The sequence below is a fragment of the Episyrphus balteatus genome, chromosome 3 (genome assembly GCF_945859705.1).
Source record: "Episyrphus balteatus chromosome 3, idEpiBalt1.1, whole genome shotgun sequence".
Classification (NCBI taxonomy): domain Eukaryota; kingdom Metazoa; phylum Arthropoda; class Insecta; order Diptera; family Syrphidae; genus Episyrphus; species Episyrphus balteatus.
Window position 1 is genome coordinate 96,419,342 of NC_079136.1, and position 27,964 is coordinate 96,447,305.

Here is a 27,964-nt window from a genome sequence, read left to right on the forward strand (position 1 = left end):
AAAAAAGTACCTACGATAAAATCGTTCATCCAAACAAAATCCCGGACCGCTTTTTTTAGTTTTTTTTTTTTCCTTCATTCGCCGTAACTAAGAATTACTGTCAACAGAGACCAAAATGTCTAAAAAATTGACCTGTACATTTTTTGCACTTTACCAAAATCGCAAGAATACGTCGATTTTCAAAAAATAAATTTCTCCAGAAAATCTCGATGCTTCCACAGTCGTGAAAATACAGTACTTTTCAAGAAAATAATCCCGGCATTTCATTTTTTTTTGCAGTTTGTTATCGTAACTTAAAAATTACGGCCAAAAGAGTCAGAAATGTAAGCAAAATTGACTTGCTAAATTTTAAGAACTGTACCAAAATCTTTTAAGCTCGTACCAAATTCTTTCAAATACGTTGTTAAATCAAAAAAAAAAAACACGGCTTTGTCTCAAGAAAATCTGAGTGCACTAAAATCTCGAAAATACAACGATTTTCAAAAAAAAAAAAATACTGCAATCGTTTGTCTCAGAAAATCTCGGTACGCCATTTCAACCCGTTTCTTTTCATTTACCGTAAGTAAAAAAATTATGTCAAAAAGATTCAAAAATGAGCAGAATAATTACCTGTCTAATATTTGACACTTAACCAAATTCGTAAAAATACGCCGATTTAAAAAAAAATTACGACAACTGCTTCTTCGAAAAAAAAAGTACGAAACTGCTTCTTATTAAAAAAAAAAACATCGTTACGCCATTTTACGTATTTTTTTTGGATGTATTAAAACAATTACGTCAGAAATACACCTGTTAAATCTTTGACACTCTACCAAAATTGTCAAAGTAGGTACGTCGATTTTAAGAAAAAGTACGACAGTAACTTAGTCGCAAGGAATCAACATAAACATCTTCAAAGCTTTTCTAACGAAAACCAGAAAACAAATTTTTAAAAATTACAAATTTTAAAAACTCATTTTCTTAACACATCACTGTAGGTATATGTTTGTCGATTTTTTATTTTTTGAAATTTATGTAAAACCAAATGTAGTGCAGGAAATTTATTGACACTAATGTAATGTCCTTCCGGGAAAATTATTTTCTTCTTTTTTTTTTGTTAAATTGTGGTTTCTCAATATCGTTTACATGGTTGTGACAACATACTTATGGTGTATTTTTTTTTTTTTTTTTTGTTATTGTAAGTGTGTGTCCTGCTACTGATGCCTTAACCAGGCGAACGATTTATGGTAATGAGTTTTTGGTTAAAGTTTTCTTTTAAGGGAATATTATATGTGTTCAGAAATTCAAGGAAATACTTTTTATGATTTTTGAGAGAAAATAAATATTTGTATGATTTATCCATTTTAGTTAAAAAATGTTGCGGATAAAAGTTTGTGGCAGTTGTCCAGTAGATATAAATAAATAGGGAATACTTTATCGCTTATGTTATGATCCAGTAAAAATAAATTTCAACGAAAAATTATTAACAGGGTGATCTTGAAGCATAGATTGCTTTTCTGTTCTTTTCACTAGACCCGCAGTTTTGGACAAGTTTTGTCAGTGTAATTTCATAGTCACAATCATAGTCATAGTCATAGTCATAGTCATAGTCATAGTCATAGTCATAGTCATAGTCATAGTCATAGTCATAGTCATAGTCATAGTCATAGTCATAGTCATAGTCATAGTCATAGTCATAGTCATAGTCATAGTCATAGTCATAGTCATAGTCATAGTCATAGTCATAGTCATAGTCATAGTCATAGTCATAGTCATAGTCATAGTCATAGTCATAGTCATAGTCATAGTCATAGTCATAGTCATAGTCATAGTCATAGTCATAGTCATAGTCATAGTCATAGTCATAGTCATAGTCATAGTCATAGTCATAGTCATAGTCATAGTCATAGTCATAGTCATAGTCATAGTCATAGTCATAGTCATAGTCATAGTCATAGTCATAGTCATAGTCATAGTCATAGTCATAGTCATAGTCATAGTCATAGTCATAGTCATAGTCATAGTCATAGTCATAGTCATAGTCATAGTCATAGTCATAGTCATAGTCATAGTCATAGTCATAGTCATAGTCATAGTCATAGTCATAGTCATAGTCATAGTCATAGTCATAGTCATAGTCATAGTCATAGTCATAGTCATAGTCATAGTCATAGTCATAGTCATAGTCATAGTCATAGTCATAGTCATAGTCATAGTCATAGTCATAGTCATAGTCGACAGTCGTTAGTCGTTAGTCGTTAGTCGTCAGTCGTTAGTCGTTAGTCGTTAGTCGATAGTCAGAGTCAACCAAACAACCAAGTTTGTCACAAATGTGAATCCCCTTGAGTTGAAAAATTTACTGGATCCTTATCCTTTTTTTCTAAAAAAGAACTCAGGTTTGCTGGTATATCTGTTTACATTTAACGACCATATCACATTTTCTTATAGTTTAATTCATTACATAATAATATAAGATACCATTGAATTATTCTGTTTCAGTAAACGTTATAAGATAGATGACACCAGCTACTTCCTCTCAATATGAAGATACAAATTATTTGCTAAGGATAAACATTCATTAATTCCTCTTACAACTTATCTCATTGAACTCACACCCAAATCTTTGTTCGCTCGTCGTTTTAAATCATCTAATTCCTCGAGACAACAACGTGCTGGGGCAACCAAACTAACTCATTAGGAAATGTCCTTCCAATTGTAGATTTTCATAAGCTTTGTTACAATTTACGATACAAATAAATATATATGTATGTATTTATCTCTTAGCAGTTTGTTAATCTTATACGATTTTTCGATAATACTGTTTCACGCACGCAATTGTCCTCTCAAGGACTATTAAATCACTAATTAGTCCTGAAATGCTTTCCAGCTGAAATACAAGAATATCTTAAACTCAAGTAATATATAATATATGAGTGTCTGTGTGTTGGTGTATAAGATAAAAGTGACGGCTTATATTAGAATCATTTCCTAATTTTACTTCCAGCTAAATATTTCGAATCGAATTCGATTTTCTGAGATTTTTTTTTTCTTTTTTTTGTTAACATCTTTGTGTTAAGTTACTGGTCTGTGTCAGTTTGATCCAAAATAAAATAAATAAAAAAGAAAAAAAAAAAACAAAACAAATACCTACTGCAAATGAAAGTACAATTAAATAAGAAATCCCATCCAAGCATGATATGCTAGTGTAGGAAAAGTATAGCATCATGGAGAACATTTAGAGAGGCAGAAGAAGTACCATCTTGAAGGACTACCATCCCCAAGTCCTCTTAGATGTTTCTTGAATCGAGGGATGAACGAACACTGCCTACGTGACTTTTTTGTTGCAAAAGGGATTTCCCTTTTAATTCTATAATACACTCTGCGTCATTTGATTTATTATATCATTATTATTTGATTAAGCTCAAACCTTAAAGACTTTATAGTAACTTAGAATCATATTTTTATAAATACCTATTTAAAAATTTATCGGAATCTTGTTGAATTGTATTCTACATTTTTCATCAATACTATGAAATTAACATAAATGACCAATGTAATTTGTTGTTCGGCTTTTTATCTCTAGGTGGAGCCATATTATCAAGAGGAACATGGCTTATAACCAGTGGAGCAGCAAGACGCTTTAAACGATACCTCTTTTTTAAAATTATGATTAATAGCTTAGAAGTTATTAAGGAACATACATATCCACATTCATAAAAATTAGATAAATAAATAAACGAAAACGATTCGGTTCAGGGTATTTAGCTTATAGAGTTTTTTGAGTGACTTCTGAACTGGAACATACTAAAATTTCAATAAATTTGATTTGATTTTCCTTCGAAAGAAGTCCTTTTAGACTTTGAAGAGAAACAAAAAAAAACAAAATAATAAATTTTTGATATCTCATTTTTTTTTTTTTTTTTGCGTCGCCAAAAAAATTACCACTTTACAATCAATTGACATTGTGTGTACAAGTTAAACTGAAGAGATATTCAATCCGAACAGAACGTGCGTTTTCCTTTGAAGGCCTTTTCGTTCCTTGATTAAAACAAAAACAAAAAAAGCAAAAATACATAGAAGATTGATAAGAAAATATTCAAGAAAATTTTAAATCATAATAATTATTTGCAAAAGTATAAGTATATAGATTGAGCAAGTTTGTACAAACATTATACAATACATATGTCTTTTGTCTATCGTATATCCTAGAAAATAAGGAAACAATGAATTTTAGCCTTTTTTTTGTTGTTGCTGTTTCTGCCTTAAAGAAAAACAATACATTTAAATAAACTTTGTCTTATTTCTTGAAATTATTGTTTAAACTTGACATATTTCTCTGCGATAAAATAATAAAAAACATAAATATTACTTTTGTGTATGATTGTATTTGTAAAAGCGAATGAAAATATAAAGTTTTTGTTTAAAACAACACAAGGACATACCACATTTATTAAATTTTGAGAAAAGTACCTATACTTATACAAATTTAAAGATATTTTATTTGTGATGAAATTTGATAAAAATATAAAAACAAAGAGCTGGAGTTTTTCAGGAACCATTTTGTAAGCTTACAGGATGTTGGTTTTATGGTTTTGTCATTGAATTGTTCCTTTTTTTTCATATTTGCTTAAAGAAATTATTAGAATAATTTAACGGAAAACCAAGAATGCGTGATATTTTTCGTTTAAACAAAGTTAATTCAATAGAAATGTAAAATGAAAGCGAGTAACGTGAAAACGAAAATGGAAAACTTTTTTTTCTTTAACGGATGAATATGAAGCTTTTATTTTTAACTTTTTTTTTATTTTGAATATATTAGGATGAATTGGCAAATTTAAGGTGAAAATTAAATGTTTCATTACCCAGAAAATCAAAATTTTGAATTAAAGAGATTATTTAAAACTTGTTTCAATTTTTATGCTACATCTTTTTATTTATTAAGCTTAAGTTCTAAACAAAGTCATTAAATACATATATATAAAATTTTAATTTTTTAGTTCTTATTTGAAAGGATTTAATTTTTTCTGTTTATTTATTAACACTGGCGACTACTTAAACTACTTGCAATTGATCTAGCTAGAAAAGAAGGTTCAAACAACTTTGAAGAATGGGGGTATGGTAGTTAAATTTGGCACTATGGTTGTTTTTGTCATGCAAATAAAGAATCAACAAAGTATATTTCAATTTTGCACATGAGAACGTATTTTTAGAGGGAAACTAGAGGGTTTGCAACTAGTTCTTTTGAAATGTAGGTAGTGAAAGTGTTGCAGTTGCTATCATAACCCTTACGTTTTTATTAGTGAAATTTCTACTTTTTTTTAAATATATTTTTAGGACAAGCAAATATAATTATTCGGAATGATTTTGCGTTGAAGACATTTTAAAATCAACGTGGAAAATAGGTTAATTTTTGATGGTTTCGTATCTTAAAGTCACATAAATCAAAGTAGTTCATTTTTGAAACAACGCGTTTCAACTTCAATTTATTTTTTTCCTCAGTGCACCAATTTTCAATTCATAAATGACTTTATTTTTTGCAAATAATTGTGGAGTGGCAAAGGCACGGAAATGCAATGAGTTTAAGAAATCAAAGTTTGCCTCAGAAATACATAGAATACTAAAACTGGAAAGCTTGTCGCCATGGAAAATTCGGCAATCTCCACAGTCTTATGAATATTTTAACCCTTAAATTGGTGACCCTTTGATCAACGATAATATTAAACATATTTTCTACATAAAGCTCACCTTTTTGCAAATTAAATTGATATCTTTGCAAACCAAAGAAAGGTAGGCCTAAAAACTCCTGGTACAAGCAAATGCAAAACCACCAGCATTCAGTTGGCCTTAGAAATGGAACAATACAAAACCGGGAGGCTTGCCGCCGATTTCTGAGGTCAACCCGGCGAACCCCACAGGCGGATCACTAGTGTGAGGCAGTTACGTGGGATAGTTATGATCCCCTCGACATCGAGATCATAACAGCGCCGAGAAAAAGGAAGAAGAAGATCTTTGCAAACCAAAGTCACCTTTATGCAAATCAAATTCAACTTTCATTCTTTTCACACTTTTTATATAGGAACTGATATGCTCTATTTCATTTTCTACTTGAAGATCTCTACGCAATCTTCTTCTATCGTCTTGACAATCTTCTATTGGATGAATAGAACTTGAGATTTAAAATGTTAATTTAACCATATCGTCTTTAAATTAGCCGTGTTTTTTTTTTTTTGGTTACTAAGTACTAACCTCAGTAAAATAAATAGTTCTTATTTGTTGGTTTACAGAGAAATTTGAAAACATGGAAATCTATCGTATTTCCTATCTTTGTAAAATAACTCATCGCCCGAGAATTGTTTTGTCGTAAACACCAATTTTGGAATTTTGGGAAATCACGTTTTTAGGTTTGAGCTTTTATAAAAAAAAAAACGGCCGATAGAATTTTTTCAATTTTAAATAGAATATTTTGTGCGATATCTTCTTCTTCTTCTTTTTGAAAATGTTAGATAGTTTTTTCTATTTTAATTCGGGCTTAGAACTAGTATCTAAAAACTTGATATTTTTGGTAAGTTATTATTTGAACTTTAATGATTTTGTTTTAGTATACCCCGTTATTCTGCGATGAATTGAAACTTATGAGTTAGTTTATATATTCTTTAACACAATGCAACAAAAATTGGGTGCTCTTAGGTGCTCTTTAGAGAATCGAGGGTCAATTAGTTTTTCACTTTCTGATAGAAAATACTCCTTACTTTATGCAACGTTTTTTTTATTTTTAAATTAAATTTACTGATGTTATTAGTGTATTTTATTTTGGGTAATCTTAATTTAGGTTGGGGAAGAGAGAAAAGAAACTGAGAATTGCGTATTAGGGATGAGGAAAAAAATTTGAGAAAAATAATGTCGACAGGCGGTGCACAGGCCATTAATAAATTTTTTTAGTTTTTGGTAAAAAAATAAAAATAACAAAAACTAGGTTTATATTGTATTTTCTTGTAGGAATACTCATTTTAAACAGAAATAATAACAAAAACCACAAAAAATAATTATGGCCAGGTTTTTGATGACAATACTCCTATGTGACACGTACGCCAAAAGTTGGCGCTTAAGACAAGTCAAAGCTAAAATTTGTGGATATACGACAAAATGCATACTAATTATCTCAGTAACGGTAAACGATAGGATAATTCTGATAACAGAAATGAAAAGAGAACGTTCTAAAACCTATCACTACATATCCAGTTTAAAAAAGTGCATGTTAGCGTTAACGACAAAACAACTCTCGGGCGACGAACTGTATTCCTCAATAAAAACTAAAATTTTAACAATCAACTACTTTTTGTTTAAGTTATAAATAATTGGCACCACTGGTCAATCATAAAATCTCAAGTAGTTACATTTAAAAAAAAAAAAACTAACAAAAAAGGACCACTGAAAAGGTTTCATTTGAATTTCTTAATTAACAGACTTTATCCTTTTTCATATTAACCCAAAGGCATTTTGAAGACACCATTTTTATTGACCCACTTAAAGAGTCAAGCCAAAGTTCAAGGATTAACCCTCAACCGATTTTATGTTTGTTTACACAACAACTCTACAAGTATAAGCATTTTGCTATACACAAAGTCATGTCCTTCGGTGAATATCATCCCATCTCCGTAAAATGAAGGCAAACAAAAAAAAGAACAAATTGAGGATCTCGCTTTAAATACATTATATGCATATATCTTTTATGTATGTATATGATGCCAAACTCAGGTCTTACACCACCGCCACCGCCCGCCCGAACTGCCGCGCCGCCAAATAAAGTAGGAATTTCAATATGTTTTCCTTATTATTTTAGGGGCTCGATTGATATTCACATGTCGTAACAATACATTACATACATAATAATATGTTGATATGTATCCTTTCAGCATCAGGAAGGTAGAAGATATAGGTAAACATGAAGATAGAAGGCGGTAGACGAACTCTCTTCCACTCGACTGGTTGAGCATAGCCAATTGCCATGATTATTATAATTCGTATGAACCCACATACGAACAATATTATAAGAGAGATAAATGGGTTAACAAGCTTAATCAATGGTTGAACCACACACAAACAGAAAACAGATAATTGGCAGCCTCTTTGACATCGGTTCAATTAGGACTTTCAGTCAGTAGTTATGTAATTAACAGAAAATAAATTGACTTACAGTAGAAAAGGTGAAACAATAATGTAGATAGATAGGAATATACATAAACATATGTATATAGTAGGTACCTATGCAGAATATAATGTATTTATATGTTCATGAAACCAGGAACTTTACGAGATGATTAACAGAATTAATTATATGTGTAGGTTGTCCGATCCTGTCCTGTTCTGTCCTTGAGCCTCTTTGATGTTGATTCGATGAAGTATTTTATATTTAAATGTATACACTTTTTGCATTTAGCTGTCACATACCTACATATATAATTTCCAAGGCAAAAACAACAATTTTTTTTTTAAAAGGTTAAATTATATTTTTAATTAAAAATGGCTTTGAACTTCTAGTGGTTTGGAAGATATATAATCAAGGTTTTAATTAGATACCTACAAATTGAAAATTCCAAAAGTTCTTTATCATATTAATGAAACAAATCAAGTAAAAAATGATTAATAATATAAAATTAAACATAATATCAGGTTTTAAAAAGTATAAAAAATGTTGAAAAACGTTATATTTACTGTTTAAAATTTTATTTCTATAAATATTTTTTTTGTGTTAATACATACAATCAAAGAATTTATAAAAATAAATTAAATTAATCGCATTTAAAAAAAAAATATATATAGGTATATGACATTTCAAAGCAACATTTTTCAAAATTCATTTGTTTTTTTAACCATTAAAATTTGTTGAATAAATAATATTGTGAATTTAATTTATTTTTAATCAATTGATCCCACTCCATTATCGGTACTATGGGAACTTGTCTAAGAGATTGTGCGTTAACGCTAAGTTAATTAAGTGTAAGTTAATAAATTGGAACCGTTAAAGTTATCAACCCATGAACATCACATAGCATAGTAAGAATAGTTTTTTTTTTTTTTGTAATGAGTATGAGTATGAAATCGAATTGGGAGTAGTTTAGTATTTTGTTTCTAATAACAATTAGTATCAGCAATTTTGATCTTGTAGCTTCGTTAGTTTTGTTTTTTAGGTTTTATATAAACTAAGCGAAGCTTCCCGACCCCCCTGAATCGAACCCGAAGTAGGTGCATGTTTTGTTGCTAATTAGTTAAAGCAATTTTGATGTGTTAGTTTGGGTTCTATTGGGGCTTTTCGCTCAGTTCATGTGAACTTAGCGAAGAACCCCCCTCCATGTACCGCATCCAAACTAGGTGCATACTTTGTTGCTATTTTGCTGCTGATTAGTTAAGGCAATTTTGATTTATTTTGCTCCAGTAGTTTTTTTTTTTTTGTTTTGGGTGTTTCGCTCAGTTTATATGAACTTAGCGAATCCAAAATAAGTTTATATTTTCCTACTTTTTTGTTGATAATTTTGATTTTGTTGTTTTTTTTTTAGTATTTCTCTAAGTTCATGTCAACTTAGCGAAACGAGCCAAATTGCAAAAATAAAAGAGCAACAAAATCAAAGTTTTCGCAGCTAATTAACAACGAAATAGTAAAAAAAATAATAACCTAGTTTGAATGCGCTAAGTTGATATAAACTTATCGAAACACTAAACAAAAAGACAAAAATTATCCGATAGCAACAAAATCAAAATTGCCGTAGCTTATTAGTAACAAAATAATAAACTATTCCAAATTGGATTTGCGAAAAGTGATCGCTAAGTTCATACTCATATTTTTTCAAGACAGCAATTATTTACAGGTGGAATTTTTGCACACCTGTTGGTGATAGGATGCTTTTTTATAAATGAAGCACCCAAAAGTCCTCATTGATCCAAGCGCCTTCCTGTCGCACTGCCAATCACTTCCTTGAACATTTCTTGTCGAAAATTGATTAGCATGGAAAATTCAAAAAATCTGCCATATTTTTTTTACATGCAATCAGGGTTTTAAAAAATCATTAAGTAAAAAAAAAAATATTTATTGCAAATAAAAAATTTTCTATAAAAAAAAAACAATATTTATTGCAATTAAAAAAAAATGCATTAAAAAAAATATTAAAAATATCTGTTGCAAATAAAAAAAAAATTGCATTTAAAAAACAAATGTTATTGCAACTGAAAAATATTTGTATAAACAAATTATTGCTATTGAAAAATATTTGTATCAAAAAAATATTTATTGCAAATAATTTTGTATTAAAAAATTTGTTTATTGCAAACAAATAATTTTCTGTATTGAAAAAAAAAAAAAATTCAATGCAAAATAAGTACCTACAAACATTGAATATTTTTCTTTTAAATATTTTTCGAATTTCTTTATATGAAATAATATATTTTTATATGCAATAAAAATTTTATTTTCATAGAAAATATTTTTCAGTTGCAATACAAATTTTTTTTTAATGCAAATTTTTTTCAGTGGCAAAAAATATTTTTTTTTAATGCAATTTTTTTTTATTTGCAATATTTCTTTTTTTATTATTTCATCGAAACCCGAAAAGTGCAATTTTGTGACTTAACCCCTTTGTACCCTTTGTAAGATTTCAGATGATTTCCAAGAGGGGAATAATTATGAATTTTTTTCACCAGATTTTTCAAATTCGGTAGTTTTGATTTGTGACACAGTCAAGTCATATATATAAAAATGGCTTTATGAACGTCGAATTTGAAGTGTCCGAATGTCGAACACAACATTGTACAAATTTGCAAAAAATATGTCAAAAAATACCCAAAAATATTCAGTCTTTATTTATTTTGGTTCTTACTGACTTATTTTTGGCAAAAATTGGGATGCTCATAAAATTTCCAATAATTGTAGTCTAAATTCATTAGTAAATTCCATTTCTTATACTATTTTGAAATATGAACTTCCCTTCTCTTAACCTATTGCTTCTGGCATATGACTCTGGTTTTACTCGCACATCCACTTTTGCTTTTTTTTAACGAATGTTTCTACCATTTCTAATACAGCTTCTGTATGCAGCCAATACTTTTCCTACCCCATAAAAGAAAAAAAAAAAATTATTTAAGGAAGAACCCTAGTTAACTTATCAAACTTTCAAGTCCTTTAACTCTTATTTTATGTTTAACCTTTTTAAATGCATTTGTTATATAGAGAAATCATATCTCAAACTCAAATCAGTGCCACAATTTGCTTAGGCACATTGTAACTACTCTGTAAATATTTTTGGCAAAGGTCCTTTCTCAATAAATTCTTATATATTACCTACTCCTCTATAATAGTCCTTATAACATGAAAACCACCATGCAATTTCCTAAAGGAAATGTCAAATGATATTATCTAGGCTGTGAATATAGAAGACGTCATTATTGTAACGTCGTCGTTGTCTATTCTAAGGATTCTATATGTACTATGTATATCGGCTTGTTAGCTTATTATGCAAATCACTTCATGAACTTCAGAGTCTAACAAAACTATGCCTCGACCGTGTACGATGGTAGATATGGGAGTTAAGATGAACCAAACGGAAACAAAGCAATCAAAAGCAAAGGCAAAAGCAAAAGCGAACGAACAAAAAAAAAAGACAAGGAATAATATAAATAATCCAGTTAGATAGGAAAGGAAACCATTTAACCGAGTCTCCGTCAATGTCGCCCACAATAGCCCTCTTTGCAACACTGTTAAAGTGATTTCCTCTTCTAAAAGCTAAGCGCTAGAGCAAAACTAACGCCAACCATTCATTCAAGGACTCTCCTGTCAATTTGTTTGTTTTTTTTTAATTTTTTTTCTGCGTTCTCCATTGAGAAAGAAGACACTTCCTTATAGTAGTTGTGGCGCGGGAAAAAAAATTAAAAAGAATACAAAAAAAAAAAAAACGAGAAAAGAAAACTTGACATTGTTGTTATGTAGGTCATAAAGTAGGTGGAGAAAGAGAAGATTGTAGGACACAAGATTTGATGTGTTTCTATGTTCCATTTATGTAGTGGAAAAGTCTCTCATCCTTGGTGTGCCAAAGAAAACAGCAGATCACACTCCAGAGCCAGTTAGAGTAGTAGTAGCTTTTTTCAAGGAGTTCAATGTTCTTGCAGACGAACGTATTTTTTCCCCTTTTTTTTTGTTATTATTCGTCGAATGTTCTACATTTTGGTCTTCTTCTTTTTGTCGTCTTAAAACGAAAGTAATCGATTGAACTCGTTTCTTTGTGTGGGCGAATGTAATTGGGAGCTATTATGCTGTTTTGGTCCTAGCGAAAAATGTCTGTTGTGTGTGTAAACGTGTGTATGTTTGCTAGGTTAAACCGACAAAGTTGCGGATTAACGAGATAGAAATCTGTTTGATGAGCTTGTAATATGTTTTTATGTTCATTCATGTACTTTGGATTTTGTTGTTTTTTGCAACAACAAAAAAAAAGTAAATAAAACAATGTAACAATATAGAAATGCGCTATAGAACGCGTTTGATTAAACAGGACACATCTCAATGAAGTTTTCGTGACATGAAATTGAAATAGAACGTAAGTTATTGTAATAGGACTTGTACATGTACATCGAACTCATTCAGAAAGAAAATTGGATAGTTAAAGCATATTGGTCTTATACCTAAATGCTATAGTTTTTCAGTACTGAGTTAACATATTACCGAGTTAACTAGCAAATAAATTTAACTTTAGTTAGAAAGTATCAGTATAGACAAAGCCGGAAGGAAGGATACAACAAAATTCAGAGATTGTTTTAGGTATTCAAAAACATTCGTTTTGTTGATCCAATTAATTAAGTGAAATAGCGTAAATGTGCAAAACTAATTCCCAATACCATATTTGAAAATCTATTTAAGTTTATATCCGGTCAGGGTCGGACTGGCCATATAACCGAGTTGGCGATTGCCACCCGGGCCCTCAGCTATTCCATAGTTACAAAATAAAAATTCAGAAAAAAAATGTACAAAACAAGTACAAATAAAAATTTCAAACATAAAACAGTCTCATCTCTCATGACTGAAAAACAGGGGCCGGTTTAACAAGTGCAGGCCCTAAATCGGACTATTTGACTATATTATATTTATTATTTTATAAGAAGTGGAAATTTGTGGGGCCCCAGAGATGTATGTATCTACCCTAGGGGCAGTGATCGGGGCCCCCATGTATGCCAGTGCCCGACACGACGTTATATTGTATGTAAAGAAGATGTAAGAAATAAATACAAATTATTGGGTTTTTCGCGTACTGCAGGGTTGGCTAGCCGTACTAGTCTTCGGGTTTTGCCTGTACCATTATTCGACCCTAGTAAAAATTAAATGGGTTTTGTAAATTCCAAATACAAATTAAAATTATTTCAATTTCAAAATCACTGTCCGCACAGGGGCCCCAAAAATAAATAAAAGGGTCTCCTGTTGGATATCTGCAACATTTTTTTTTCTCAATATATATATTTTTAAGGAAAATGAGAGTGAATGTTTCCAGCTTCAAAAAAGTCAGAAATTAACTCCAAATGAATGCTAACAATCTGACAAAAAAAATTCAGAACTTTTCGAAATAAAAAAAAAAAAATTATAAACTCAATACAGTTCGTTGAAAATCTTAACTTTATAAAAAATTAATACAGGATTATTTTAAATACATTTTTTTGTGTTAATAAGTCATTGTCTATTTGCAGCTTCAAGTTCAAAAATTTCAAAATCGTTATACAGATAGTTAAAAATTCTGCGTTTTAATAAATTTTTCAACTTATTTTGTGAAGAACTTTAAAATTTTCTTAAAATTTAAAATTTTGTCGACTATCTGTTTTTTTTTTTAACAAAAATTCTGAATAAGACTAGGGTAGGATGGTATAAGAGTGCGCGGTTGATAAGAGTGCGCAAGGCCATTTTCTACGGTTTGAAAGGGAATATAAGACTGGATGCACTTATTTTGGAAAGATCTAAATGAGTTTGATCTGCTGTCAAAATTTCATGCAAATGTGTTTGTAAACAGAGGTGCTAGTTAAGTTTAAGTTTTTTAGCACTTTTTTTTCCAATATTTCTTGCCAAACAAATTAAATTTTCCGCTTAACAACAAAAAATAACAATAAACAAAGTATGGGACATTAAAAAGTCGACAAAAAGAAACATTTGAGGAACACGTAAGACTGGTCATAAAGTGCATTGTGAAATATATATATATTCTTCGATTACATGCCTGAGCGTGTAAGAGTGCGCACCATGATGATGTATAAGAGTGCGCGGGTTATAAGAGCAGTAAATGCTATCCAAGGCTTCAAAATAACTGGCATTTGTCCATATACCAGCAAACAGCAGCTAGAAAAAGCAATTCCAACCAAAAAGAAACCAAATAAAAGTTTTACAAAAAACAAGCGAATGAGAGTAACTAGGAAATATTGAAATTTTCTCGGAACCATTAATCGAAGACTAAATTGATTGTTCCTCATGCAAGGAGTGATGGGTTGAAAAATACTCTGTTTATTTAAAGATAGGCAATTTTATTTGCGACTTTTGTGCGAACTTACACCTGTGCGCAGCTGCGCACTCTTACAAACTAAGCCGCGCACTCTTACACAATAGGATGTATAAGAGTGCGCAAATTTCCTAATGTGGTATTTTGTTTATAACTTTTGAATTAATACATTTTTGTTAACAGTTTTAAGTTTTTTTCGTTGCTTTGATTATAAACTAAAAACTATATATAAAAAAAGTAGTTAAATTCTTTTTGTTATTGTTTTATTTGGTATTTTGTCTAAAATGCGCACTCTTATACCACCTTACCCTAATCAAAAATAAAAAAAATAAACTCCATACATTTTCTTAAAAGAAAAATAAAGTCAACAAAGGCTACCAAATAAAATTTTGTTTGGGGCCTCAGGAGTTCAACTAATGCCTCTTTATTTTATTTTTAAGATAGCATTTGTATGCAAAAAATTGGTTTAGAAGCACCAAAAATCTGAAAAATTACATTTTTGTGGTAAGGTGCGGGCCCCTTTTATCATTTTGCCATCCGGACCCCTTTGCCTCAGTCCGACCTTGTATCCGGTGATTGTAGGCCTTCCGATCACTTAATCTCAATTTCAAATAGTGTCGACCCTGTCCGCCCCCTGCCAAGCCCTCTTTAGTGGCTAAAGGTTAAAACATTGCAAATCTTCCATTTTATCGTTTTTGATGACGCTTCTAAATTTGGTTTGATTGGGTCTTCCCCGACTAGTTCCACGTTCATCAAGAGGCGATACATTTTTATAAAAAAATTTACACGAATTTTATATTTTCTCACCTCAAAATTGATTCGCCCGTGGTTAAATATTTTTACCGCTTCGCATTTGAACTTCGGGATTAAATTGAATCTACTAATGTTAACTATTAGTCCAGTAATTTTAGGTTTTATCTGCGGAAAAATTCGTAGTGGGCTGAATTTTTGGTGTAAACATTTATTACGGCGTTTTAATGAAGATTTGAAAAATCGACATTGATATTGTGCCGGCTTAAAAAGTTAAAAGGTTACGAAAAGGTTTTCGCAAATATCTTGCGAACTATTAATTGGAGGTCATCAGAAGTAGTATAAAAATTGTTCGTTGTGAAATCATCTACAACATATGCCTGTAACATTTTTTCTGTTAAATGAACCGTTTCGTGAGTAGAGCGCAGAGAAGGTGAATACAAATATTTTACATATTAGTATTTGCAAAATGCTTGTTTCTTTTCTTTATAATAATTTAAGAAAAGTAGAATTATTTGTTCCGTTGCAGAGTTCAGAGCTCCAAAAAATCAATTCTGTCCAAATTAATTTCTGGAATTGAAAGTTCAACTTATCCCAATTCAGATTTCTCCACATTCGACTGCTTTCAAAGCAACAACGCTTATAATTCATAGAAAATGAGTGTAATTAAAAACTATACAAAAATTCATTATATTCAATAAGTAGAAACTCAATACAGTAGCCTCTTAAGGGCTATTTCAACAACAACACAATTTATGTTTGCTTGTTTAATATACAAACTCATATATACATATAAATTATTCAAATAAAATTATCTACGCACCACATATACATATAAATATATAGGTATAATCTAACAATCCTCCTACAAATACAAATCTATAATATATAAGTAGGTATGCATCTCCATTAAGACACAATAGAATTTTGCTGAAACCACAAACCTTATTATAATATGAGTCCCTTCCATCGAACTAAGTCGTATTTCAAATTCTCTCGTTCTGCACTCCTTTCTTGAAGGTAATTTAAATCATTAAGTTCAACCACATCAGCAGCAGCCAGCTATTAAAGGCTCCATCCAAAATGTGAAATTTGAGAATTTCAAAACCTTAATAACTTATTTCCTGTTGTAATTGACCACAGGTGATACAATTTCAATAGATATTGAAATTTCAAAACGTATGGTTTGCTAAATGTATTGTACATTTCTTATTAAAAAAAAACAACACCTTATAATACATTACTGTGCAATATTTGAAAAAAATAAGAATTCCCAGAACACAGTTTTCACTGACAATACTGAACGCAACACAGCAAAAAGTATTGGTAACAGCATGCACCCTTGCCCCAACCCACAGTAAGCTAGCCCCTTGGGTCAATTATTGTTCGGAGTTCGAAATGTTTTATATATTGAAAAAATTTCTAATTGAAGAATTATTTTTTTCGATTAAATGTTTTCGACGAATTAACAATCGAAGATTTTTCGTTCAAAGAATAACCATTCGAACAATTTATCATTCGAAAATTTTTTAAGAAGAAATCATGTCAAAAATAATTAAATTATATCCGGAAAATGATATTGAAGCTTAAGTAGTAAATGGAAATCGATAACTTCTTGGAAATTGAACCCCTCTTAATTTATTAATATTCTATCCATTGTCTAAAGTTTTGAAATTCTTACTCAATCAAAGACATAAAAAAGCAATTTTGTGACGACAAAGAATTGTTATCGAAAAATTCGAACTGTTTTCGAAGAGTTTTTTTTTTAATAAATTGTTTTTAACAAATTGCCATTCAAATAATTCCCATACGAAGAATAAATTGATGGAAATTTTTTTCTATTAATTTATTCATTATAAGAATTGTCATTCAAAAAATTATTATTTGACGAACTTTTATTTCGATGAATTTTTATTTCTATGAATTGTGTTTGGAGAATTGAAAACCTTGTATCAATAGAGATGCAGCTACACATTTTTTTATTTAAGCATATTCAAATAACCTAATTTAACCTAAAACATGATTGATTTTTAAAGGCTGGATCTGCTTAGATAAGAAATTATGGAGCTACATCCTTTTTGATAGAAGGTCTCAATAATTTATTTCGTTGAATCCTCCAGATCTATACAACTTCCTGTTTTATGTGGACAAGCACTGGATCATCTTCACTACAGTTTCCTTACACTCTAGATCAGCTCCGATTCTAATGCAAAACCTGGGTCTCCAAAGGAAATTCTCCTTTGCCATAACCATTAGCTTATAATCAAGCCTTATTCAGCTAATACAGATCCTGCATTCATTTTTCAACACCTCCAAGGAAATTGTACTGGGAACTGTTTAACCAAAATTAGCCATAGGGTTGCCACAAAATTAAAAATAAATCTTCTCAAACTGAGGGAAAAAAGAACTTAAAATCAACGAAAACCACGTTAATTCAACTATTTTTCGGAATTATTTTATTACAACAACGTGCTATACCTTTTTGTAAAGCCAAAACCCTAGTCTTTTACAAAAATTTCAAACAAAGCCATTTTATTGCACAGTTGTTGAAAAATTAATTTTTAAAATCAAAATTTTGACAAAAAAAAATTTCAAACTAATTTTTTTCAAAATTTTGTGTATTTAAATAAAATTCGATGCTCTTATTTATTTTTAAACAAAAACAGAAATTCAGATTCAAAAATATCTTGTCATTTTCGAGAAATTTACAAAAAAACCAAAACTATTTTTTTCTAAAAAAAACCTCTTTATTTTCTGTTTTTACGTGGCTGGACTTGTTGGTAAACTAATTAAACATTAACCATTCGTCAATTATTTTTTTAACATTCAGACTTAAATGAGGATACAATAAAGTGATTTAGTATTGGATTAACTCTGAATTGATCAACTTTTTTCATTGAAAACTTTCATTTTTCATTACTATGTCTTGGGTGCTCGCCGCCCATGGATTCTAGCTTTAAGGGCCTTTACGCAATAAAATCGCAATCTTTTAATGAAAATTGAATAACAAATAATGATGTACATCCAAAAGATAAATCGATGACAAAAGAAAAGGCAAAAACGAAGGAAAAGAATTCAAATGTTATCTAGGAACAAAATTAATCTTTTGAAACCTTTAAAAATCAAAGAATATGATTTAAAAAGCCCTTTTTTTTATTATGAACTGCTTGGGCAAAGATTATTTTATTGTTTCTCAGGGCCAATTTTTCAATAGTCAGTTAAACAGTCAGTTAGTACTTATTCCTAAGGATAGAGAAAAAATCAATTTTTCAACAAGCAGATATAGCTTATTCCTAAGAATAAAACTATCTGCTTCTTTCAGAGACGAATAAAAATTATTCTAAGGAATAATCCAAACAAAAATATTGTGTCAGTTGTCAAAGCTGTTTTGAAAAAATTTTGAAAAAGTACAGGGGAACACAAGAAAACAAAAACAATCATGAATAAAAATGACGTTTAATTTTAAATATTTTTCAATTTGACAATTTTTTTTTGTTATTCTGTAGAATAAATTATTCTTGATTGAAAAATTCAATGTTTTTATCTGATTGTTTATGAGCCTAATAACTTTGTTCGTCGAACAGTTAACTGACTGTTTATTAGAAGATTGAAAAATTGGCTCTCAATAAAATTAAAAAAAAACTTAATTACATAAAATTTTGAAAAAATTAGTTTGAAATTTTTGTTTCCATTTTTTTTTTTCAAAATTTTGATTTTAAAAATTAATTTTTCAAAAACTGTGCAATAAAATGGCTTTGTTTAAAATTTTTGTAAAAGACTAGGGTTTTGGCTTTTAAATCAACGTTGAACATTTTACATTTTAAGTTGCGTTTTTTTGAAATAGGTATGGCCGCCTCGCAGTTTTTTTTTTTTTTTTTTTGGTTTTTGTTTGTTTCCCATAAACTCTATTAAATTATTAATCTAGAAATTTTAAGACAGCACTTTTATTAAATAAATTAATTTTGATTACTTGTCAGTCAATCTACAACAATCGGATGCATCATAAAAGATTCCCAAGCATTCACATTGCCAACACATACACACGTCACGCACAGCCATATACCATGCACATGCACACGTCCAAAGTCCTTTTTGATTGATTGTCCTTTCTGAATGATAATAGCACATCCTTGATTAAGAAACCATAAAGGCTAGGCTAAATTTAATTAAAATTTGTCGCCCAAAGTCGATTTTGCCAAAAAATTACAAGTACTGAAGGATGTGGCAATTTTAATTGTCATTTTAGACCATATATACGCCTTCTGATGCTGGTCTGGTCTATAGTCTGGTCAACTTGCCCACCTTCACTACACTAAGAGATACATTCCATTCTTCGTTGTGTATAATCCCATACAAAAGGCACCTACCCTTTAACTAGAAATGCAATAAATTGTTTTGGAACGGTCATAATTAATTTACCGTCCCCTCTGTGTGCGGAAAAGGATATATAGAGTGGCAAAAGGAGGCTAGAGGGGTTCTTGTGACATTTTGCCTTCATCGTTGCGACTCTCGAGCATATTGTGTGTATGGTGATACATTTCTGTGAGGGATATACACTACACATGCAATGTTTAGAGTGCCACGAAGACAAAACGTTCAAACGAACTTTGACAACCAAGACCCCAACTCACTGGCCCACCTCCCCTTTTCCCTATAGAGAAAATATATCTGATGAATTTTCCCAAACTATCTATTGGATTGTTTGTCGTTCGTATCACTCTTATGATACAATGCTGCTGTTTCGTCTGCTTCTTGTCGAAATAAATGACTTCGTTCCAGCTGTGTACGATGACAGGTTGTTGTCAATTTGGTTTTATATCTCTGCAGCTTATAGATACACCAGAAAAACATACATATATCTGTTCTGATAGGTATCTTGGGGATTCTTAAACGCATCCTTGACTTGATGCTTCTCTTAAGCGGCAACTTCAACACGGTGGTGATGGTGATGGTAACTGTGGCGGTAGCAGCAGCAGCAAACGATGACTGTTGCGGTAAAACTCTTCTAAGAACACATTTCCTGAGCCAAACTATATACGCAAACAGCAGCCATATCCTTCGAAACAGAACAGATAACACCGGGGGATAAGAACTTTTACTTCCGAGAAAAGATTAAAACTCAAATTATGTACTAAACTGGTTGCCTTTATTAATTCATTTCGCTGGCAAATGGTAAAGTAAAAGGTTATGGCAGAAGTCAGCAGGAGACAGTGAAACGGGGATTAGGTTAAGAGAAACACATTTGCCCAGTTATGGTGTAGAAAATATAACTACTATAGTTTATATATTATATTTTGTAGAAAAGGAGCTATAAAGGAAGGGAGGAAGTCATTAGGGTGGAATGGAGGATCTTACCTTAAGTTTAATTTGTTTGTAAAGTAATTTACTCCGGATTTTCTGATCTATTTTAGGTTCTTTGGTTTAATATATTTTGTATCTCATACTTACTTTCATGTTATGATTGTAGAGGATATAAGAACTGATGTGAATAAAAAAAACTTTACCACATGTTGAGGTAATATGTCGTTTAATGTTTCAACTTGATGTTTAATAACCTAAAAGATGTAAGCCTAAACTTTTTTATATCTGATATAATTATGTAGATATACTTACATTTATGAGTTGGTACGATTACAGCAATCAAAAATTTGAAATAAGGTCTTAAAAAGTTGTTCAACATAATTAAAACGGATCTGTGTCTATTGGGAAGATACTCTGTGCCAAAGAAGAAAATAAACATGCAAATATGTTGGCAGTTAATATTTTAAGACTGACGTTTCTGCTTCCATTTTCTATTAAATTGAGAACAGTTGTTACTTTTTTGTTTTAATAAAGTCATAATGTAGAGAATTTATAGCTATTTTCCAAAGCTTTACCAAGTTATTATAAAGATAGACGTGCAGCTGTGAACTCAAAATGCCTTTTTGTCTTTGTGATTATAATCACAACATACAAAAACAAGAACAAATTGAAAACGCTTAAAAGCGTTTAATTATAATGAAAAAACTAGAGTAAAAAAAAACACCCTTTCAACTAAATTTTTTATGAAAACTCTTTATCCCAAGTTCAATATTTTTACCTAATTTCATAAGATGGGCCACCAATTTAATTGAGCTTATCGCGGCTTTTCCTTATTTCCCCAAAAAAAAAATCCCTTTCACCTAAAATATTTGTATAAACTGCTTAGATTTTTGATTGCTGTTATGAATGAAACATTTCTACCTATATTTATTGGGGTATCATTTTTGTCCCAGTTTTTGTGGTACTAATTCTGAATTTCACCATTTCTTAAAAAAAAAAAAAACCCATTCACTCAAGAGTTTTAGTTCTAAGGACAAACGAAACTTTTTCACCAAGTTTAAAAAATTAACAACATTTATATCAGCTGTAATGATACCTTTCTTACGCATAACTCAACCCATCTAAAAAAAACCCTTTCACCAAAAATATTTTAAGAACTTAAATCCTTTGTCCCTACTTTATCTTAAACCTTCATCCCAAATTTCATCACTGTATCATATTTTTCACATGAGTTTCGGTTATATTTTACCTGTTGAAGGTTTAAAACATGCACCCTTGTTTTTAATCGGCAATAGTTTTTCGTAGAGCAATCGTATTGACTTTATTTTTATATCATTGGAGTCAGCATCAAAAAAATACCTCAAAACTATGTGTCATATGATTATATTCCACAAACAATTTATTTTCTCTATATTTTTTACCTTCACCACCTCTCTCTTGTCCGCGAAAAAACTTTCTTCAACCAAATTTTTGTATTGACTTTTTTGATCCTTGGTTATCCCAAGAGCAAATTTGTATGCAAGTTTCATGAGTGTAAATAAAGCACCCGTTTGAAATGTGGCTTATTTCGTCAAAATTATATCCATTTTATTGTCAATACTCATTAAAAAAAAACTATCTTTTCATAAATTGCCTTCCAAATGAAATTGCTAATTTCATTCTTGCAAATGAAACTTTACAAAAATATCATTTCATGAAAGCAGATTTATTTAATTTATAGTGTCAGTTCTCAATAATAATAAACTCATTGTGGCATACCTAATTAAAATTTTTGTATTCTTATTCGCATTCTCTTTTTTTTTTTAATAACGCTAATGAATTATTATTTTGTGGCTTCATTGTATTTTAAAGAGTACACTCTTGAGTTGAGGTTCCCCCCATGACTGAAAAGCAAAGAAAGAAAGAAAGAAAGAAAGAAAGAAAAAAAAACCTACTTGAAGCCCCAAAGGAAGTAATTTACACATGTATAGTATGCCACTCGACGCTATGGAGAAGGAAATCTATTATCCTTTTGAATAAGTGCGTTTCTTTTTTGTGTTTAAACAAGAAACAAAAAAAAAATGTAATTCACAAAAAACACTTCAACTTGAAACAGAATAATTATTCATAAAGGTGACAACAAGGTCTTTAAAGTTCCTTCGTTATTTATAGTTATATGATGTCTTTCAATATTATATATTATTATTTTCACACTCTTGACCTTCATATTAATTTTGAAAATTTCAATTTAGAAATTTTGTTTGTCTTTGGCACTTATTACATTATTACTTATTACATAATTTCTCAGACTTGAAATCTTCGTATCAATTTCATTGACTTCTGAGCAATAAATTGTTTTGTATTTTTTGTAGATTTTTTTTTACATTTTTGGAGGTTCTAAATCTTATTTACCTACCAAATCATTTTTTGAAAATTTCAAAATCCAGCAGCTATAAGTACAAATATGGTTTTATTTTAAAAATTCTCAAAATTCAAACAACACTTCTCCTATTAAATAACTTATTACAAAAAAAATCCTTGCACTTTGTAGTCATTTTGGCTCCAACCGACTGACCCAGGTAGTCACTGTAACGATACTATGTAATTACTACTTTAATTTAAAAATTCAATCGAAGGTATACCTGAGTTTAATTAATCTACTGTAATTACCTACACAACCAGCTTTTTCAATTTTTTTTTGCTCATTTTCACCTAAGTTAACATGTATATCCATTTTCAATTAAAATGTCCTCTTACCCATGCTGCTTTAGAAAGGACATTTCAACACACATCCATTTTACACATGAAATTAATCTCTCAACGAAGACTCGGTCTTATTCAATTAATCCGTCTACCTTCAGTTGATTAATTAGTTTCCCTTAACATCTCTTCTTTGTACACTTTTTCTTTCTTAGTACATGTCCTTATATATATTTTTTTTTTTTTTGTACTTATTTTCAAGGAGGTTTTTCTCACTGATTAAAGATATAATTAGATGGGAAGCAATAAATTGACTCTTTTTATCAGCAAGACCAACGATAATGGTGTTTGAAAAGGACGCAAGAAAAACAAGATAAGTCCCAATTAAATTAAAGCTTAGACAATATTTATTAATGACACAACATTCATATTATAATGTTAATTTATAACAATTAACGGTCTATTTCTCCAAATACTATATCCAATGAACCCAAGATAGCAGGGATATCTGCAAGGAAATGATTTTTTGATAACTCCGACAACAAAGCCAAATGGGGATAGCTGGCAGCACGAATTTTGCATCTATATGGACGGGAAGTACCATCCGAGACGATATAAACTCCAAATTCACCTCTTGGAGACTCAATAGCTGTGTAGGTTTGACCAGGTGGGACAGGAAATCCCGAACTAAAGTACTTGAAATGATGAATTAGGCTTTCCATTGAAGTTTTCATTTCACCACGTTTGGGTGGTGAGATCTTATGGTCATCGACTTTGATATTACCTTCAGGCATTTTGTTCAAACACTGATTTATGATATTGATAGATTGACGCATTTCTTCCAAACGACATAGATAACGATCATAACAATCACCATTAGTTCCTATTGGAACATCAAAATCAATTTGATCATATGCATCATACGGTTGAGTCTTACGAAGATCCCATTTGACACCAGTTGCTCGAAGAACAGCTCCCGAACATCCTAAATTGATGGCATCTTGAGCTGAAATTTTACCAACATCAACTGTTCTAGCTAAAAATATTCGATTTGTTGTCACAAGATCTTCGAATTCATCCAATCTTTCAGGATATTTAATACAAAACTCATAAAGGTCATCCATTAGTCCAATTGGAATGTCGGATGCAACTCCTCCAGGTCGAATATATGCACTATGCATTCGACCGCCACTTACTCTTTCACAAAATTCATAAAGTTTCTCACGTTCTTCAAATTGCCAAAAGAGTGGAGTTAGGTATACCACCACAATCTAGTACCTGTGTGGAAACTGCAACAATGTGATTTGTTAGTCTCATTATTTCACCAAACATGGTTCTAATAAACTTTGCCCTTGGTGGAACATCGATATTTAGCAATTTCTCCACAGCCAGTGAGAAACAATTTTCACATGACATACACGAAGTGTAGTCTAAACGGTCAAAATATGGCAAAGCCTGTAAATAAGTCTTGTGCTCAATAAGTTTTTCAGTTCCTCTATGAAGAAGTCCAATATGTGGATCAGCACTTTTTATCATTTCACCATCAAGCTCCAAAAGCAATCTCAGAACACCATGTGCCGCTGGATGGGTCGGACCAAAATTGATAAAAGTATTTCGAACGCTTTTGACTATTTCCGGAGACTTTTGACCATTGTAGGGAGTTCGTTTGCAAGGTTTTGTATTTTCATCGGGATAGAAGACTGCTCCAGCGCTTTGAGACATGAATTCTGGATCGGGATACCAAGCTCCACTGGTTTTTGTTTCATCTTTTTTATAAGATTCACTTTTCAAGCATTTGTTCCACTGTGTTACTTCTAGAAAAAAAATTATGAATTAAATAAGGACATATTAAAATGGATGTATTCGTACCTTTCGATCGATAGAAGAAAGCTTGGATTGCAATTTGAGCTAATAAGGCTTTTGCTGACAAAATTTCTTCATCAAAGAAATTTCCGCAGAATTTTTTGTAAATTGCTCGAATTTTTGACATTTTTTTCAAAATTTATTTAATTTTGTTTGTTTTTCTTTTTTTTTTTGTCAGTGAAAAGTCGATGGAATAGTTGATTGTTTATTTATTTCAAAAATGATTGAGTAGTGATTATGAATTTTGTTTTTAGCTTGGGTCAAGTCTGCCTCAGCTAGTCAGGAGCAAAGAATTGAAGTCGTCTTTACTGTTACCTTATGTGTGGGCCAGATTCAGCTGGTTGTCAGCCAAGAATATAGATAGCCAACTTGTTTGGACGACAAAAGTTATGCAAAGAAGCCGTCAGGAGGGGAGTATTTTCCACAAATAAAAAATAAAAATTCAAAATACTGTACTTTCTATGGGTGTAGTCGCTGATTACTTGTCAGCGGCTTCTAAAGTTTAAGTTTTGGTAACAGGCATTGGCTACTGGATGTCGAAGTTTAATATGTTCATCTTTTGGAAGTAGCCAAAGGGAACTTAAACCACGAATTGAAGTCATCGTTACTGCCATCTTAAGAATGGGTAGCATTCAGGTGGTTGTCAGCTGAGAATTAAGGAACCCAACATGATTTGATTCAATAAATACGCTGTCAGGGTTGAAATATTTATCAGCGGCTGGCAAATTTAAACTTTTTTAACAGCTTATAATAGGTAGTGGTAATTAAATCACCATCAGGCTTCAAAATCTTAACTTTTATACCTGAAATCGTTAATAAACAGTTTTTAACACACAATTTTTAACAAACAGTGGCTTCTTTTTGACAGGGTTAAATATTTCCAACTTTTGGAAGTAGGGAAATGTGACTAAAACATTGCACCTGCCTAATGTGGTTTACAAATTTAAGTTGAATGTTTTTAGTAAATGATATTTATAAAGAGCTTTATGAACTTTTAAAGCGACCTTGTGACTCTTTTCAATATTAACATTCTAATTTTTTCTAACTTTTGACTATGTATTTGAAACAAATATCTAATTTTGAAATCCTTTATTCATTTATTCCAGATCTTCGGAGATCATTATCATTTCGAACATAGTAGATTAACAAAGCGTTCTGTGTTGCCATCGGATCATCATCAAAAACGTCTCGACGATGATGATCGTGTGCATTGGGCGAAACAACAAATTGCCAAGCGACGACAAAAGCGAGATTTCATTCGAATGCGGCCTTCAAGAACGTCCTCCAGATCGTTATCGTTAGTGGATAGTATGCAATTTAGTGATCCAAAATGGCCTCAAATGTGGTATTTGGTAAGTCTATCAAATTGAAATTCGTTCACAAACATTTATTTATGGTAAATTTTTATATAGAATCGTGGAGGTGGTCTCGATATGAATGTGATACCAGCATGGAAAGAAGGTATCACGGGGAAAGGTGTGGTTGTGACAATTCTCGATGATGGTTTGGAGTCTGATCATCCGGACATTGATGCTAATTTCGTTAGTTTTGAAACAAACTTTTATAAGATGAAGAAATTATAATGCATTATGATTATATTTTAGGATCCTCAAGCATCATACGATGTCAATGGACATGATCCAGATCCAATGCCACATTACGACATGACAGATTCCAATCGACATGGAACACGTTGTGCCGGTGAAGTTGCTGCCACTGCCAATAATTCTATTTGTGCCGTTGGGATAGCCTATGGCGCTAGTGTCGGTGGAGTGCGAATGTTGGATGGTGATGTCACAGATGCCGTCGAAGCTCGTTCATTAAGTTTGAATCCGCAACACATTGACATCTATAGTGCGTCCTGGGGTCCCGATGACGATGGCAAGACTGTAGATGGTCCTGGCGAACTTGCGTCAAGAGCCTTTATAGAAGGTGTGACGAAAGGTCGCAATGGCAAGGGGAGTATTTTCATTTGGGCATCGGGTAATGGAGGTCGTGAACTAGACAATTGTAATTGTGATGGTTACACCAACTCCATTTGGACACTATCAATATCAAGTGCCACGGAGGAAGGACATGTTCCATGGTATTCGGAAAAATGTAGTTCAACTCTAGCGACCACATATAGTAGCGGTGGACAGAGTGAAAAACAGGTTGTGACAACAGACTTACATCATTCCTGCACGGTTTCGCACACAGGAACATCAGCTTCGGCGCCCTTGGCAGCTGGTATTGCTGCCTTAGTTTTAGAGTCGAATTCAAATCTCACGTGGAGAGATCTCCAGCATATAGTTGTTCGAACAGCTAAGCCGGCGAATCTGAAGGATTCAACATGGTCGAAAAATGGTGTGGGTCGCCGCATAAGCCATTCATTCGGTTATGGACTTATGGATGCAGCTGCAATGGTTCAACTTGCACGTAATTGGAAGACTGTGCCAGAGCAGCAGAGGTGTGAAATCAATGCGCCACATGTAGACAAGTAAGTGTGTTTTTCGATATTACCTCTTAAATAATTTTATAGCAATTCCAACCCTTTTAAATTATGTGTTTATATATAAATGTATTTTTCTTTTTTTCTTACAAATCAAGGATCATTCCAGCCAAGGGTTATATTACTTTGCAGCTAACAGTAAAGCATTGCTTATCTGTGAATTATTTAGAGCATGTACAAGCAAAAATTACTCTGACATCCCACCGTCGAGGAGACATACAACTTTATTTGAAATCACCAGCTGGCACCAAAGTGACACTTTTGACATCGAGGTAAGTTGTTGTTGTTGTTGTTTGTTTGAACTTTCGAATAAGGACAAGAGAGGTTCCTGGAGGATGAGAGAAAAACCTCTTCCGCGTAGCAGAAAATTATTTATTTTCATATTTTT

The 27,964-nt window shown here is 31.3% G+C and overlaps 2 protein-coding genes across 7 annotated transcripts in view; one reads left to right on the forward strand and one right to left on the reverse strand.

Moving 5' to 3' along the window:
- The window catches only part of LOC129914753 (furin-like protease 1), a 354,485-nt gene that overhangs the window by 285,572 nt on the left and 40,949 nt on the right, over positions 1-27,964 (forward strand). For all 6 annotated transcript variants that reach the window (XM_055994116.1, XM_055994114.1, XM_055994117.1 and 3 more), the window contains 4 exons: positions 26,192-26,437; positions 26,498-26,626; positions 26,690-27,564; positions 27,675-27,848. In XM_055994116.1, the coding sequence (XP_055850091.1) occupies positions 26,192-26,437; positions 26,498-26,626; positions 26,690-27,564; positions 27,675-27,848 (1,424 nt within the window). The remainder of the gene's footprint in view (positions 1-26,191; positions 26,438-26,497; positions 26,627-26,689; positions 27,565-27,674; positions 27,849-27,964) is intronic.
- On the reverse strand, positions 23,607-25,427 carry LOC129914754 (NADH-ubiquinone oxidoreductase 49 kDa subunit). The gene is given in 3 exon segments (XM_055994119.1): positions 23,607-24,478; positions 24,480-25,036; positions 25,092-25,427. Coding segments are annotated over 3 exon segments (1,482 nt in total). The 5' UTR covers positions 25,213-25,427; the 3' UTR covers positions 23,607-23,674.